General features: G+C 60.0%; 2 protein-coding genes across 12 annotated transcripts in view; both read left to right on the plus strand.

Annotated features, from left to right (window-relative positions):
* Positions 1-2,342, plus strand: part of PUM1 (pumilio RNA binding family member 1) — an 86,410-nt gene extending 84,068 nt beyond the window's left edge. For 8 of the 11 annotated variants that reach the window (XM_077788487.2, XM_077788485.2, XM_077788488.2 and 5 more), the window contains exon 22: positions 434-631. In XM_077788487.2, coding sequence (XP_077644613.1) covers positions 434-565 — 132 coding nt within the window. In that variant the 3' untranslated portion in view covers positions 566-631. Of the gene's footprint in view, positions 1-433 lie in introns of all 11 variants that reach the window. The other 3 variants (XM_085559882.1, XM_085559883.1, XM_085559884.1) reach the window with 3 other exon arrangements.
* A 5,305-nt stretch (positions 2,343-7,647) lies between these two features.
* SDC3 (syndecan 3) overlaps positions 7,648-15,016 on the plus strand; it is a 49,310-nt gene continuing 41,941 nt past the window's right edge. The window contains exon 1 of the mRNA XM_021528376.3: positions 7,648-7,819. Within this exon, the coding sequence (XP_021384051.3) occupies positions 7,730-7,819 (90 nt within the window). The 5' untranslated portion in view covers positions 7,648-7,729. The remainder of the gene's footprint in view (positions 7,820-15,016) is intronic.

Here is a 15,016-nt window from a genome sequence, read left to right on the forward strand (position 1 = left end):
CTTTGATGCAGTGAGAATTCAGTTGTGGCACAGTTAGAAATGATGTTAAGGAACTACAAAGTAATGAGCTGAGTGTGAATTAGGGTAGAGCTGCAGTGTGAAAAGCCTGACCACCTTAAGGCAGAGGTAAACAATGTTGGCGTGCCAGTCAGATGCCTTTGTGAACTGTATGGAGGTGTATAAAATCTGCCATCTTCTCTGGAATAAACGGAGAAGGTAGCATTGATCATGTTGGTTGGATGTGCGTTCTGTCCTGTCCAGCTTTCCTGTTCTATGAGGACCCTGGGGACACAGACCCACACACCAAAGCAGAATGGGAAAACCACCAAATCTAAACCTGAGGCATCTGAGTCTGGGGGAGTCTGTTTGCCCCGGGGGACGGGCGTAGGCACACTGGGCTTCCTAAACGCCACTTTTGGTGATTTCCCCTCAGATCCGGCCCCACATCGCCACGCTGCGCAAGTACACCTATGGCAAGCACATCCTGGCCAAGCTGGAGAAGTACTACATGAAGAACGGCGTGGACCTGGGGCCCATCTGCGGCCCCCCCAACGGCATCATCTGAGCAGGGCCACCCCAGCACCCCAGAGCCACCCCAGGGCCACCCCAACACCCCAGGGCCACCCCAGAGCCACCCCAGGGCCACCCCAGCACCCCAGAGCCACCCCAGGGCCACCCCAGAGCCACCCACCACCCGCCACGGTCGCTGAAACAACACACAAACCAACGAAACCCACGGAAAACAAACAAAGCAAAGCAGAAAAAAAAAAAAAAAACACACCAAAAAAAAAAAAAAAGAGAAGCCTTTGTAAATTTCTTTAATTTTATTATGCATAACATGTACTAATTATTTTTTTTAATTAACTAATTGCCCTGCTGTTTTACTGGTGTATAGAATTCTTGTACATAGGTCTCAGATGTACATGGAAGGCCACATTTTTGTTCACTGTTGTATCTATATTCCAAATGTGGAGACTTTCAGGGTGGTTGGTTCGAAGACAACAAACAGACAAAACAGGAAAAAAAAACCCGTTTTTAATTCATCCTTTTTTGCAAATACCTTTTTTTGGGGTTTTTTTTCCTCCTTTTAGCCCAAAAATCAGCGAGAAGTTGGAATTTTACTTCAATGATGACACCACTGGTAGAAATACTAAAAAGAGAAAAATTCAACTTGCTAACGTTTGGTTTTAAACAAAGACACCAAAATTCAGTTTTTGGGACTTTTTAATGGCTTTATTTTTATTTTATTTGTGACTGACATGCTGAAGGAGGGAGCTTAGCTGGCGTTTTGAGAAAACACCCAGAGATAATCTAAAAGTGGAGGATTTTTGGGATTTTTTTATGCCCACTCCTCTGTTCACCTGGAGAGACACAATTTGATTATTTAGCATGAGGAAAAACAAAAAATCCAACTCGGCTTTGGTCTTGCTTCTATAAATATATAGTGTATACTTGGTGTAGACTTTACATATATAAAAATTTGTAGTATTTTCTTGTTTTGATGTCTGATCTGTATCTATAATGTACCCTAGTAGTGGAACATACTTCTGACTGTACAATTGTACATTTGTAAACCTCTGTAATGTAAATGTGGAGAAGTTTGAATCGACATAAAACCCGTTTTTTGGTAAGAAAACAGGAAAAAAAAAAGAATTTAGCAAAACCTGTGCATTTCAGTGTATATTCACACCTTTTATGGTCGTAGCATATAGTGTTGTATATTGTAAATTGTAATTTCAACCAGAAGTAAATTTTTTCTTTTGAAGGAAATGTTCTCTTTATACAGCCTAGTTAATGTTTAAAAACAAAAAAGGAAGAAAAATAAACTGCTTGGTTTTATTTGTCACCTAGTTGGACGGTAGAGATCCTTTCTAAATGTTCTACAGACCTGATTCAGTTCCAAATAGTGTTTTTTTGAATCTTACAAAGTAATGTTTTGCTTCTTTTGTGACAGTAAGAAACAAAAAGTGCAAAAGTACAGCCCCCTCCTAGTTTTCCTTACAATCAGAGCCCCTTTTCACCTTGTAAAGTGTGAATCACCTCCCCCTTTTTTGTACAGAAGATGAACTGTATTTTGCATTTTGTCTACTTGTAAGTGAATGTAACATACTGTCAATTTTCCTCGTTTGAATATAGAATTGTAACACTACACGGTGTACATTTACAGAGCCTTGTGTATATTTCCAATGAACTTTTTTGCAAGCACACTTGTAACCATATGTGTATAATTAACAAACCTGTGTATGCTTCTGCCTGGGCGACTATTTTTTGTAACTCTTGTGTAGATTGTCTCTAAACAACGTGTGATCTTTATTTTGAAAAATACAGAACTTTGGAATCTGGCCCCGGGTTTCATTTGTTGGAGTTTGGAGCCTCAATCCAGGGGAAGAGCTGGAGCTCTGCTTTTCCTGGAGAGTTCAGTTGGAATTTGGAGTTTCACTGCAGGGGCAGGAGCAGGACACGGGGAAGAGCTGGGCTCTGCTTTTTATGGAATGTTGAGTTGGAATTTGGAACTTCAAGGGCAGGAGCAGGCTGGGGCTCTGCTTTTTATGGAATGTTTTGTTGGAGAGTTTGGGCTTCAATCTGGGAGCGGAGCAGGACACGGGGAAGAGCTGGGCTCTGCTTCTTTTGGAATATTTAGTTAGGATTTGGAGTTTGGCTGCAGGGGCAGGAGCAGGACACAGGGAAGGGCTGGGGCTCTGATTTTCATGGAATTGGAGCCTCAGTGCAGGGGCAGGACATGGGGCTCTGCTTTTCAGGGGGTGTTGTGTGGGAGTTCGGAGCTTCGCTGCAGGACCGGGGCACAGGAAGGCTTGGAGGATCCTTAAAAGTTCAATTGGAATTTGGAGCTTCCATGTGGGAGCAGGACACCGGGAAGAGCTGGGGCTCTGCTTCTTTTGGGATGTTTAGTTGGAGTTTGGAATTCAGTGTGAGGGCAGGAGCAGGACACAGGGAAGGGCTGGAGCTGTGCTGTTCATGGAATGTTTCATTGGAGCTTGGAGCTTCATTCCAAGGGCAGGAGCAAGACAGAGAAAAGGCTTTAAGCTGTGCTGCTCATCGAATGTTGAATTAGAATTTGGAGTGTCTGTGGGAGCAGGACACAGGGAAGGGCTGGAGCAGTGCTGTTCATGGAATTGGAGCTGCAATCCAGGGGCAGGACACAGCCGGGCTGTGGTTTTCATGGAATGTTGAATTTGAGTTTGGAGCTTCAGTGTGGGAGCAGGACACAGGGAGGGCTGGGGCTGAGCTGGAGGGCTGGGATGGAGGGCAGGGAAGGGGCATTTTTAAAGACTATTTCTGTCTTTGAGAGTCTGACGTGCTGAAGGAGGGAGCTGAGCTGTTTTTTGGGGGAGGAGAAACACCCAGAGATGATTTTAAAGTGGAGGATGGGGAGCCCATCCTGAGCAGGCTCCCCAGGGCACAGGGATGAGAGATTCTCCTGAGACCCCACCTGCAGAGCTGCCCCAGCCCTGGAGCCCCCGAAATCAAGGATTTGGAGCTGCTGGAAGAAGTCCAGAAGAATCCACGGAGCTGCTGCAGGGCTGGAGCCCCTCTGGAGCCAGGCTGGAGAGCTGGGGATGCTCCCTGGAGAGGAGAAGCTCCAGGGAGAGCTCAGAGCCCCTGCAGGGCCTGGAGGGGCTCCAGGAGAGCTGGAGAGGGACTGGGGACAAGGATGGAGGGACAGGACCCAGGGAATGGCTCCCACTGCCCGAGGGCAGGGCTGGGTGGGAGATTGGGAATTGGGAATTCATTGCCTGGTGCTTCTGCAGGCTGCAGCACAGAGCTGATGGTTCTACCCCCACCCACTCCCTGCTGCCCCATGGTGTCCTGCTCTCCCTTATTCCCCTAATTCCCTACTTAGGGAAGCTCCAGCTCTCCATTTCTTTTCCTGTGTGAACAGAACCCCAAAATCAGCCTCTCCTTCCCACCAGTTTCCCCCATTTACAGCATCTGGGACCTTCCCTATCCCTTTGTTGCACTTTGCTGCATTTAAAATCCCTTTTCCAGAGGGACATTTGGGGAATGTTGATGAATTTGGGAACTTGTGGAGGCAGGGTCACGTGTGGCCAAGTGATGGAGGGCAAGAACATGCCCATTTTACAGGACATTATTTTGGCTTAGCACGTGGAAAGCATGGGGTTTGAAGCTCAGACTGTTCCCACACCCCATTCCCACCCCTCGGCAGGGCCAGCACCCCTGGGACTCCACTCTGGGATTGATCTGGGATCCCACTCTGGGATTGATGTGGGACCCTGGACTGGGATAGATCTGTTCCCACACTTGGACTGATCTGGGACCCCATCCTGGGACTGACCTTTTCCCTGACTGGTGAATCTCAGCAGAATTTCCCTGACTGGTGTTAAATTCAGCAGATTTGGGTTTTGACTCCATTTCTCCCCAGCGTTTGAGGCCACCCTGTGGCCCAGCACTGCCCTGAGCCACCAGGGCCATGGGCAGTGGAACTTTGGGGTTTCAGAGCTCTTTGGGTGGCTCTGAGCTCTTCACCGCCTCATTTATCTGGTGGTGTCTGTGGAGCTCAGTCAGCTGCAGGTTTGGGGACAAACATGGTGAAAACAAGGGAGAGAAATCAAATTTTTAATGTTTAACTCGGCGCCGAGCGTTCCATTCAGGCCGGAGAGGAAGGGGAGCGTGCCCAGACTCTGTGTTTGCCCCCCCAGACTCCTGCGGGTCCGGGGTCAGCCCTGGGCACCCTTCCCACCCCGGGGTGCTCGGGAACGGGATCGGCGCCCCCGGCCCCGCCGGGTGGCAGAGGGGACACGGCCCGGGAAGGACACGGGGGCTCCGTGCTGGCCGGTCCCTCCTGAGCACGGCTGGCGATGGCTGCAGAAGGGATGTGAAGGGAGCTGCCGCCTCAGCCGGGATCCCCCGTGCCACCCCTTGTCCCACCCCACCGCGGATGGACAGGGGGACAAAGCCCCGGCGGCAGCGCCCGCCCCCAGCTCCTCGTGTGGGGCCCGAGGAGCCCAGACCCGCACCCTGCAGGGAGCGGCCTGCGCTGCCACCGCGCGGGGACCGCGGGGACCCTGCGCTGCCACCCGCGCGGGGACCGCGGGGACCCTGCGCTGCCACCGCGCGGGGACCGCGGGGACCCTGCGCTGCCACCCGCGCGGGGACCGCGGGGACCCTGCGCTGCCACCCGCGCGGGGACCGCGGGGACCCTGCGCTGCCACCGCGCGGGGACCGCGGGGACCCTGCGCTGCCACCGCGCGGGGACCGCGGGGACCCTGCGCTGCCACCCGCGCCGGGACCGCGGGGACCCTGCGCTGCCACCGCGCGGGGACCGCGGGGACCCTGCGCTGCCACCGCGCCGGGACCGCGGGGACCCTGCGGGCCGGGCCCGGCCCCTGCACGGCCGGCGGCGGCCGCGGCGGGGCGCTGCAGCCCCAGCGACGCGCCCGGCCCGACCCTGGGGACAGCGCCCTGCGTGGGGACACAGCCCTGAGTGGGACAGAACCCCGAGTGGGGACACAGCCCTGAGTGGGGACACAGCCCTGAGTGGGACAGAACCCCGAGTGGGGACACAGCCCTGCGTGGGACACAGCCCTGAGTGGGACAGAGCCCTGAGTGGGGACACAGCCCTGCGTGGGACACAGCCCTGAGTGGGGACACAGCCCTGCGTGGGGACAGAGCCCTGCGTGGGACAGCGTCCTGCGTGGGACAGAGCCCTGCGTGGGACAGAGCCCTGAGTGGGGACACAGCCCTGAGTGGGGACAGAGCCCTGCGGGGGGACAGCAGCTCTGCCCGGGGACAGGCGACACTGGGACCCCCTGCTTGGGGACACCCCCGACACCGGGACCCCGTCCCTGGGGTCTCCCCAGCACCGGTGCCCCCCTGCTCCACGATCAGGGGACCCCCCTGTGTCCCCAGACCCCACTGCTCTGGGACACCCCCGGCCCGGGTGTCCCTGGGACCTCCCCCACTGTCCCTGAGCCCCCCCAGTGTCCCTGGGACTCCCCCAGCCCAGCCCAGGCACCGTCCCCACCCCAAAGCCACCCTGTCCCCGGACCCCCCATGGGCCCCCTCTCTGGGACCCCCTGCTCTGGGGCCACCCCACTGTCCCGGGACCCCCCCGGGACCCCACCCGTGTCCCTGGGATGCCCCCGGGACCCCTTTGCACCCCCCGCCCTGGGGCCCCTCCCCACCTTTCCCTGGGTTTTGCCCCCCCACCCGTTCCCACTTCTCCTTCTATAAATGCACGTAAAAAAAATTAATTTGGATTCTGCTAATTACAGGACAATTAAAACCCAATAGAGTCACTCAGGTGGGGGCCCCCAGAGCCCCCCTGATGTTTCCCACTCCCCTCTGGGTGTTCCCTGAGCTCCCAATCCCGGGGCAGTGGGAGGATCCTCAGGGGGGATTTTTGGGGAGCTGAGTCCCTGCTCCCCAGCCCGAGGTTCGGCTCCATTTTAGGCTGAATTTGGCTGTTTTTCCCTCCTTTGTCCCAGTAGCCCCCTTGCCCCCCGAGCCCCTCGCGGGCTGTATTTTGAAGGTAAATGAGGGGGTTTAGGAGAGTCCGAGTGTATTTTCAGGCCCTTGACAGGAAAGGAGGAGTTCCACGCGTGTGGAAATGGCTCATTCCCATCCCACCGCAGCTCGGCCGCAGCCACGCCGCCCCACGGGTGACCAGAGCCCCGAATGAGAGCGGAGCCGCTCCAGGGACACCGGGCCGGTGTGCGGAGGTCACCGGCACGGCCCCGCCCTCTGATCCCACTGCCGTCCCGGGTTTTTGAGCAGGGAAACTGAGGCCGGTTCAGCTGTCGAGTGATTCCCGAAGGTTTCCCCCTCCCATCCATCCCTGGGTACCCCCCAGGTGTCCCAAACACCACCTCGGGCTCCCCCAGCTAATCCTGAGTGCTCCCAGCTGCCCCCAGACCCTCCGATCTCCCCCTGGATCTCCCCAGTCTGCCCCAGATCCCCCCCCCACACCCCAGGCTGACCCCAGCGTGCCCCAGTTCACTCCTTGACCCATTCCAGTGCACCCCCCCTACCCCAGCCCCTTCCACCTGCCCCAGTCCCTCCCCATCTGTCCCTGATCGCCCCCGAGTCTGTCTCAGGTCCCCCCCTGTGCGTTCCCATCCGGCTCCCCCCATTTAACCCACGGCCCACCTCATCTACCCCACCCCCCCTTACGCCCCCCAGTTCTCCCCTCACCAACCCCAAGGTTCCCCAGTCTGCCCCAGACCCCTCCCAAATGTCCCCGCGGTCTCCCTCATCCACCCCACGTCACCCCCCATCTCTCCCCGGCTCCCCCACATGTCCCCACGTGTCCCCCACGCTCCTCCCCATCCACCCCAGGGTCCTCTCCATTTTCCCAGACCCCCCTTTCCATCTGTCCCCCAAGGTCCCCCCACCTACCCCAGGGTCCCCCAGTCTGCCCCAGACGCCCCCCCCCATATGTCCAGGTCTCTCCCACCTCCCCCAGGTCCCCCCTTCTGCCCCAAGTCTCCCCCAAACTCCCCCCAACCACTGCAGGACCCCTCGATCTCCCCCAGCGCCCCTGGGTGCCCCGCGGGCTCCTCCCCCGTCCCCTCCCGCTGTCCCCGGGCCGTGCGGGGCCGGGCTGGGCCGGGCCGGGGCGGGGCGGCGGCGGCCCCGCACCCAGCGCCCGCACCCACCGCCCGCCTCCCGCGGGCGGCGGCAACAAAGGCCCTTCCCCGCCCCCGCCGCCGCCTCCCGCCGCCGCCGGCAGCGTCCTTGCGGCAGGAAGATGCCCGGGGAGGTGCCGCCGCCGGCGCCCCGGGGGCTGCGGAGCCTCCCGCTGCTGCTGCTGCTGCTGCTCGGCGCCCGCGCCGCGCTGGTGAGTGCGGGGCACCGGCGGGGCCGGGGGACACCGGCACCGAGCGGGGGCGAGGGGAGGGACCGGCCCCGGCAGCGGGAGGGGGCGGCGGGGACCGGCGGCGGGGACCGGCGGCGGGGACCGGCGGCGGGGACCGGCGGCGGGGACCGGCGGCGGGCGGCTCCGGCCCCGCGGATGAGCTGCCGTGGGCAGCGGGGTGGGACCGGCCCCGGCATCGCGCGTGGATCGGTACCGCGGGGGACGCGGCTGTGCCGGAACCGTGCCCGGGCCGGCCCCGGGCAGCGGCACCGGTCCGGAACCGGCCTCGGTACCGTGCGTGGATCGGCAGCGGGCGGGCGGCCGGCAGCTGTACCGGGGGGAACCGGCCCCGTGCGGGCTCTGGCAGCGGCAGCGGGCGGGGGCGGCACCCCCGGGACCGGGACCGGCTTGCGGGGTCTCCGGGACCCGCGCCCCTCCGTGGGGTCCCCCAGCTCCCGAGGGGCTCCGCTCCCCGCACCTGCCCCGCGGCAGCCCCTCGGTGCCCGCAGAGCCCCCCGAGCCCAGCGGCGCTGCCCCGGGGCCGTCCCCTCCCCTACGACCCCCGGGCGGTGCCGTCAGGGTGGCGGCCGTGGGGAGGGGGCTGCGGGCAGCTGCCGCTTGAAGGTCGTAGGGAAACACGCCTTGAAATCCACCCTGAGGGGCGGAGAGGGAGGAACCCCCCTGCTGCTGCTCGGGGGCACCAGGAACTTGTCCCCCCAGCCCTCCCCTCCCCTCCTGCACCCCCAGCCCCGATGGGGCGGGGGGCGGCAGAGGCAGCGCCCGCGCCTCCCCGTCCATGTGGCCGGAGGAGAAGGGGCCGGGGGGGCTCGTGGCACTTGCAAAGCTGCTGCTCCCCCCGGGATCTGTGGATCCAAGGGATCCTGGGCTCCAGGGAGCCTCCCTGCCCCGCCTGCTCGCTGCCCCGAGCCGGACGTTGGAGTTTGGGGGATCGGGGCGCTGCTCTCTGGGGGATGCTCTCCGGGAAGGAGCCCGAGGATGCTTTTCCCTCCCAGCCCGCGAGCAACGGGAGAGGCTGGTGGGGAGGAAGGCTGCTCATCCTCCTCCTCTCTTGAAGAGGAGAAGCCCCAGGGCCTGGCTGCTGCATTGAATCACCCGGAGCTCTTCCCCTCCTCCCGGGGCTCCGGTCTGGGGGTGCACCGGGCTGGCTCCCCCATTTCTGCACCAGGAGCGTTCTCCCGGCCCTCCGGCAGCGGCTCGGCCCCTCTGGAGCAGAGACAACTTCAGCGTCTCTGAGGGGACGTGAGACACTCCTCCAGCGCCTCTGGCGAATTTGCACGGCCGCTGGATCCAAGGGCACTTTGCCCAGCCCGATATTCCCTCTGCCATGGATCCAGGGACGGCTCTGCCCCGCTGGGAGCTCCCTCCGTGCCCGGTGGCCGCAGTGCTGAGCGGTCAGCGTGGCTCTGCCGCTGTCCCCGGCACCCCTGGCAGTGTGGGGCGGCTCTGGGGGTGCTCATCCCCCCACATGAGCTTTTCCCCTTTGCTTTTGGGGAATTGGAGCTACTGGTTGCTGGATGTTGCTGGTCACTGGAGCTGCTGGTCACTGGAGTTGCTGGTCACTGGAGCTGCTGGTCACTGGATGTTGCTGGTTACTGGAGCTGCTGGTTACTGGAGCTGCTGGTTACTGGAGTTGCTGGTTACTGGAGTTGCTGGTTACTGGATGTTGCTGGTCACTGGAGCTGCTGGTCACTGGAGCTGCTGGTCACTGGAGCTGCTGGTCGCTGCTGGCGTTCCCTGGGAGATGTGGCCGCTCAGGAGAGGCTGTGGGGTTGTTCAGTGCCGGGCTGGAGGTGATGGGATGTGGGATGCACCCAAGGGCTGGAGGAGCTGCTGCCTCCACCTGGATGGGTCCAGGCCTCTCCTCTGCCCCTCGCTTCCCCTCAATGTTTCGTTCTCCTTGGACAGACTCAGCTCCTCCCCTGGGCCACCGGGAGGGAAGCGGTGCCTTGGCACAGCTCTGGCACATCCCTGACGATGGGATGGGGATGGATTTGGGGATTCCCGTTCCCCCAGTGCCGGCTCCTGGGCCCTGCCAGGGAACCTTTCCCGGGAGCGATTCGGGAGCTCTGAGGAGCCGGGATGAGCAGCAGCAGCCCCGCAGGCACCGGCAGCTCCCGGGGCTGAGCCGGGGCAGGACGGGGATGGGGACAGGGCCCTGGCGTGGCTGTGACACTCCCGGGACTCGATGCCTCCCTTTGATCTCCTGCAGTCCGTGACCCCTCTCACCCGGCCTTTGGGAAGCTGGGATGGATCCCCTTGGGACCAGTCCCTGTAACCCTTTATGTGCCAGCGTGGCGGAGCTGGGGGACAGGGGCTGCTTCTCCTGGCGAGCCCGGTCTCTGGCAGAGGGGTTTTCCCAACCGTGCCGCGGACAGGTTTGGGTTTGGCTGTGATTTCCCGAGGCTCACGAGCTCATCCCTGGTCCCCTTTGGAGCTGGATATGGACCCCGCAGAGAGGAGGGAGACCCAGGCTCAGCCCTGTGGACACCCCGGATTCCCAGGGGGGGCTCCCCTCCGTGCCGGGGGTGGGTGCAGCCAGCCCTGGGTGCCACCCTGAGCTCTGGGGTCCCCACGGTGGGGTCAGGCTGCTTTGCTGTGGCCCCGGCTGCTGTCGGAGCCCAGCTTAGGGATCAGCTCATTACGTTAATTACCGAGAGCGGTGATTGGCCCGAACCTTTCCCAGGTGCCTGGAGCGTTGCTGGGGTGGCTCTGGGGCCGGCCAGGTCCTGGCTCCCCGTGCAGCAGACCGGGGCATGCTCTGGATTTACTCCTGGCTTGTTTCACCGTGGAAGGGATCCCCTTGCTCCCTGGCACACCCCGGATCCTCCCTTGGCTCAGTCCCGAGGGATAATGAGGGGCACAGCACCCAGAGGGGGTTTGGGGTGAAGCACCCCCTTCCCCACAGGGATCTGGGGGGTTCAGCCTCCCCACAGCTCCGGGTCCCGCCAGGGCTGGGGGTTCACAGGACTCCCTCATTCCCGTGATGATTTCCAGTGCTTTGGGCTCTCCCTGGTTTCCAGCCTGGCCCCAGGCCCTGGGGCAGGGTCTCTGCTGGGCTTTGGGGTGCTGTGGGGTTTGGGGGTGCTCTGGGTTTGGTGTATTGGGTTTGCAGGGCTCAGCGCGGCCCCCAGGGGTGAGCTGGAGTCACACGGGCTCCAGCCCAGCTCCGTTTGTAGGGACAGCCCAGCTCTCCCAGTCCAGCCCTGCTCAACCCCAGCTCCTTCTTCTTTCATGGAGAAACTGAGGAAAAAAAAAACATCAATAAATAAAGGAATGGGTCCCCAAGGGGTGCAGGGTCCCCTGACCACTGCCACCTCCTACCCCGGCCGTGAAGTGCCCGGTGTCCCCAGGGCTCCGTTCCCCCGGGAGATGTGCGGCAGCCCCGGGAGACGGCAGCGGGGGCTGGGGAATGCCGGTCCGGGAGCGTGAGTCGGGTACCAAACCCGCCGGGCCCTGGGAACCGGGAGCTGCTCCCTTCCCGAGCCCTCGGAGGCTGCAACCCAGCCCGGTGGGTTCTGTCCCGGTGTCCCGGCCCCTCCCTCGCCTCCTGCCCGGCGCTCAGGAGATGGGGAGCGGGGATCCGGAGGGACAAACCCCCTGCAAACGTGGCTGGGGCTCTCCTGGCAGGGCGGGATTGCTCCCTGCATCCTCCCTTCCCTCCTCGTCCTCGCAGCCAGCCCCAGGCTCCCTTGGCTCGGGAGCTGCTGCAGAAGCATTTCTGGCCCTGCTCGGTGTCACCTCGGCCGGCTGGGCCCTGCCTGGCTCCGGAGGCACCGCGGGCTGTGGAGGGAGGAGCGGAGCCTTTCCCGTGCCCTGCGCCGTTCCCAGCTTCTCCCCCTTGTTCTGTGCCATTCCCAGCTTCTCCCCCTTGTTCTGTGCCATTCCCAGCTTCTCCCCCTTGTTTTGTGCCATTCCCAGCTTCTCCCCCTTGTTTTGTGCCATTCCCAGCTTCTCCCCCTTGTTTTGTGCCATTCCCAGCTTCTCCACTCATGATTTGTGCTATTCCCAGTTTTCCAGCCGTGTTTTATGCCAGTTCCAGTTTTCCACCCGTGTTTGTGCCATTCCCAGCTTCTCTCCCTTGTTTTGTACCATTCCCAGCTTTCCCACTCAGGGTTTGTGCCGTTCCCAGTTTCCCACCCCTGTTTTGTTTCCATCCCAGTTTCCCACCTGTGTTTTGTGTCATTCCCAGTTTCTAATCCCTGTTTTGTTTCCATCCATTTCCCACCTGTGTTTTGTGCCGTTCCCAGTTTCCCACCCGTGTTTTGTTCCCATCTCAGTTTCCCACCCGTGTTTTGTTCCCATCCCAGTTTCCCACCCGTGTTTTGTGTCATTCCCAGTTTCCCACCCCTGTTTTGTGCCGTTCCCAGTTTCCCACCCGTGTTTTGTGTCGTTCCCAGTTTCCCACCCGTGTTTTGTTCCCATCCCAGTTTCCCACCCGTGTTTTGTGCCGTTCCCGGGGAGGCCCAGCGCTTTTTCCCGGCCGTGCTGGGGGAGCAGAGCTGGAGCAGGGAGCCGGGAGCTTCCTGCAGCCTCCTCCCTCTCTCCCCGTTAATTAATTTGACATTTAAGGCGAGCTCCTCGAGCTCCTCGTGCAGAGCTCTCCGTGAGCAGCTCCAGGACGGGAATTCCAGGTGGGAGGGAAGGAAGTGGCTGGATCCAGGCAGAGGAGGCTCCTGGGGGGCAGCACCTGCCCCCCAAACTGTTTCAGGGCCTTCTGTGGTCAGGAAGGAATGGGATGTGGCTGTGGGATGCTGAAAGCGTTTTTAGAGCTGGTTCTTTCAAGGATTTTTATTAAAATTGACTCAAAAAAGGTTAATTCTGAGCTGGTTGAGCCAGCATTGAGCCCGAGTGTGGCTCTGCATGGGGGACAGCATGGATTTGGGGGGCCCAAACATCCTTTTGCACCTCAGCACCCCAGAGCAGCTCCCAGCTCCCTCCGGGACGGGCTGGGATGGACTGGGACGGACTGGGACGGGCTGGGATGCACTGGGACGGGCTGGAACAGACTGGGATGCACTGGGACGGGCTGGGATGCACTGGGACGGGCTGGGATGCACTGGGACGGGCTGGGATGGACTAGGATGGACTGGGACGGACTGGGATGGGCTGGGACAGACTGGGATGGGTTGGGACAGACTGGGATGGGTTGGGACTGGCTGGGATGGGTTGGGACTGGCTGGGACTGGCTGGGATGGGCCGGGTTTGGGCTGGGATGGACTGGGATGGACTGGGACAGGCTGGGATGCACTGGGACAGGCTGGGATGTTCCCTCTCCCTGCCCACGAGGCCGGGTGTGTTTTCATCTCTGTGGCCGCACAAAAGCCTCTCCCTCCTCCCTCAGCACAGCTTGGACACAGCTCAAACTCTTTCTTTCGAGATAAAAATAACAGCAGCAACCTCAGGGCTGCTGCTTCTGCCCCGGCTGGTGGAGAAATGGGGATAATTTTAGGAAGAAAAGCAGGGAAACCTCAATGTGGGGGAGCCGGGGTGCAAATCCCCCCTGGCTACAGCCCCAGAGGGAGACCCGGAGTGGGGAGGAGGAGGCTGGAGCCAGGGAAAACTGGGAAAAGCTGAGAAAAGCTGGGAAAACTGGGAAAAGCCTCATCTCCCAGGCAGCACGGAGCACAACTTGTTGGCAAAACAGATTGTTTGCCAAAAAATGATGTTTTCTGGAGGAGGAGGAGGAGGAGGGGAATGGAGCTGGTTCGGGAGCTGCTGAGGGAAGGGGGAGCCTGGCTGAGGGCTTGGGGGGGTTGGGAGGGAGACTCAGGCAGCAAAGGTCAAAAATCCAACGCAGGGCTGTGTTTTGGGGCAAGGGAGTGGGAGTTTGGGGCCAAAGTGGGCATTTAAAAGAGACAAAATTCTCATTTATTCCTCATTTCTGCAAGTGAAGCTGGAAGGGAACAGAAATTTGCTGTGTTTGTGCCCCTGTCCAAGCAGCTTTCCCTGCAGAGGCAGCAGGTCTGGGAGCACACAGGGAGCTTTGCTTCCCCAAACTTGGTGTTAATCCACCATTCCCAGCTTTCTTAAAGGCAAATTTGGGCTCCTCACAACTTTTCCAGGTGCTGGGAATGGCCATTGTGTCCCTGCAGAACTTCTCCATGCACCCAATGAAAATCAAGCAGAAAAAGCTGGGATAATGTAATTTTTTCCTGCATTTCGGGGGTTTTGGGGAATGGCATCATCCAGACTTTCCTTTGCCCTCTCCCTCGGGCTCCAGTGCCAGGTGGGAATTGGGGATCTCCTGGGATCTCCTGGAGCTGGGTCAGGGTTTGGAGCTGGAGCACCTGGGGTGGCCTGGACTGCTCCAAAGCCCTGGATCCAGCCCAGTGGGAAATCCCGGAGCTGCAGGGATCTGGGGAAGAAATGGGGGATTTTAGGCAGCTGGGACCCCCTGGAGGCAGCTCCGAGGGTGAGGCTCCCTTTTGTGGTGAGGCCTCGGTGATTTTGGGGTGATTTTGGGGTGATTTTAGGCTTTGGTGCCACCGCTGCCTTTGTCACCTCCTCCTCATCCTCCTCCTCCAGAAATAATCCAGGATTTCATAACTCCAATTTCTTGCCCAGCTCGGTGCCCCCAGCCTGGGCTGTGTGTGGGGGCTCTGATGAGCACTAATTAAGCTCTAATTAGCCCCCAGTGGCAGCAGGTCAGTGCCCTCTGTGCTGACAGGTGTTAATTACCCTGGTGTTAATTAGGGAGAGTGCTGATGGGGATACTGGGGGTCTGTCAGTGACTCCAGGGCAGGGAACTGGGATGAAATGGGATCCTGGGTGGGATTAGTGGCCAAGGGGCCTCTTCACCCCCCCAGGCTCCTCTGGGATATGGGAATCCAATCCCATGGGACACCCGGGCTCCAAAATCCCAGATCCACTAAAATCCCAGACCCGCCAAAATCCCAGACCCGCCAAAATCCCAGACCCGCCAAAATCCCAGACCCACCAAAATCCCAGATCCACCAAAATCCCAGACCCGCCGAAATCCCAGATCCTCTGAAATCCCAGACCCACCGAAATCCCAGATCCTCTGAAATCCCAGACCCACCGAAATCCCAGATCCTCCAAAATCCCAGACCCACCGAAATCCCAGATCCTCTGAAATCCCAGACCCACCAAAATCCCAGACCCACCGAAATCCCAGATCCTCTGAAATCCCAGACCCAC

This window comes from Lonchura striata, chromosome 23, assembly GCF_050655825.1.
Source record: "Lonchura striata isolate lonStrDom1 chromosome 23, ASM5065582v1, whole genome shotgun sequence".
In the NCBI taxonomy this organism is placed as follows: domain Eukaryota; kingdom Metazoa; phylum Chordata; class Aves; order Passeriformes; family Estrildidae; genus Lonchura; species Lonchura striata.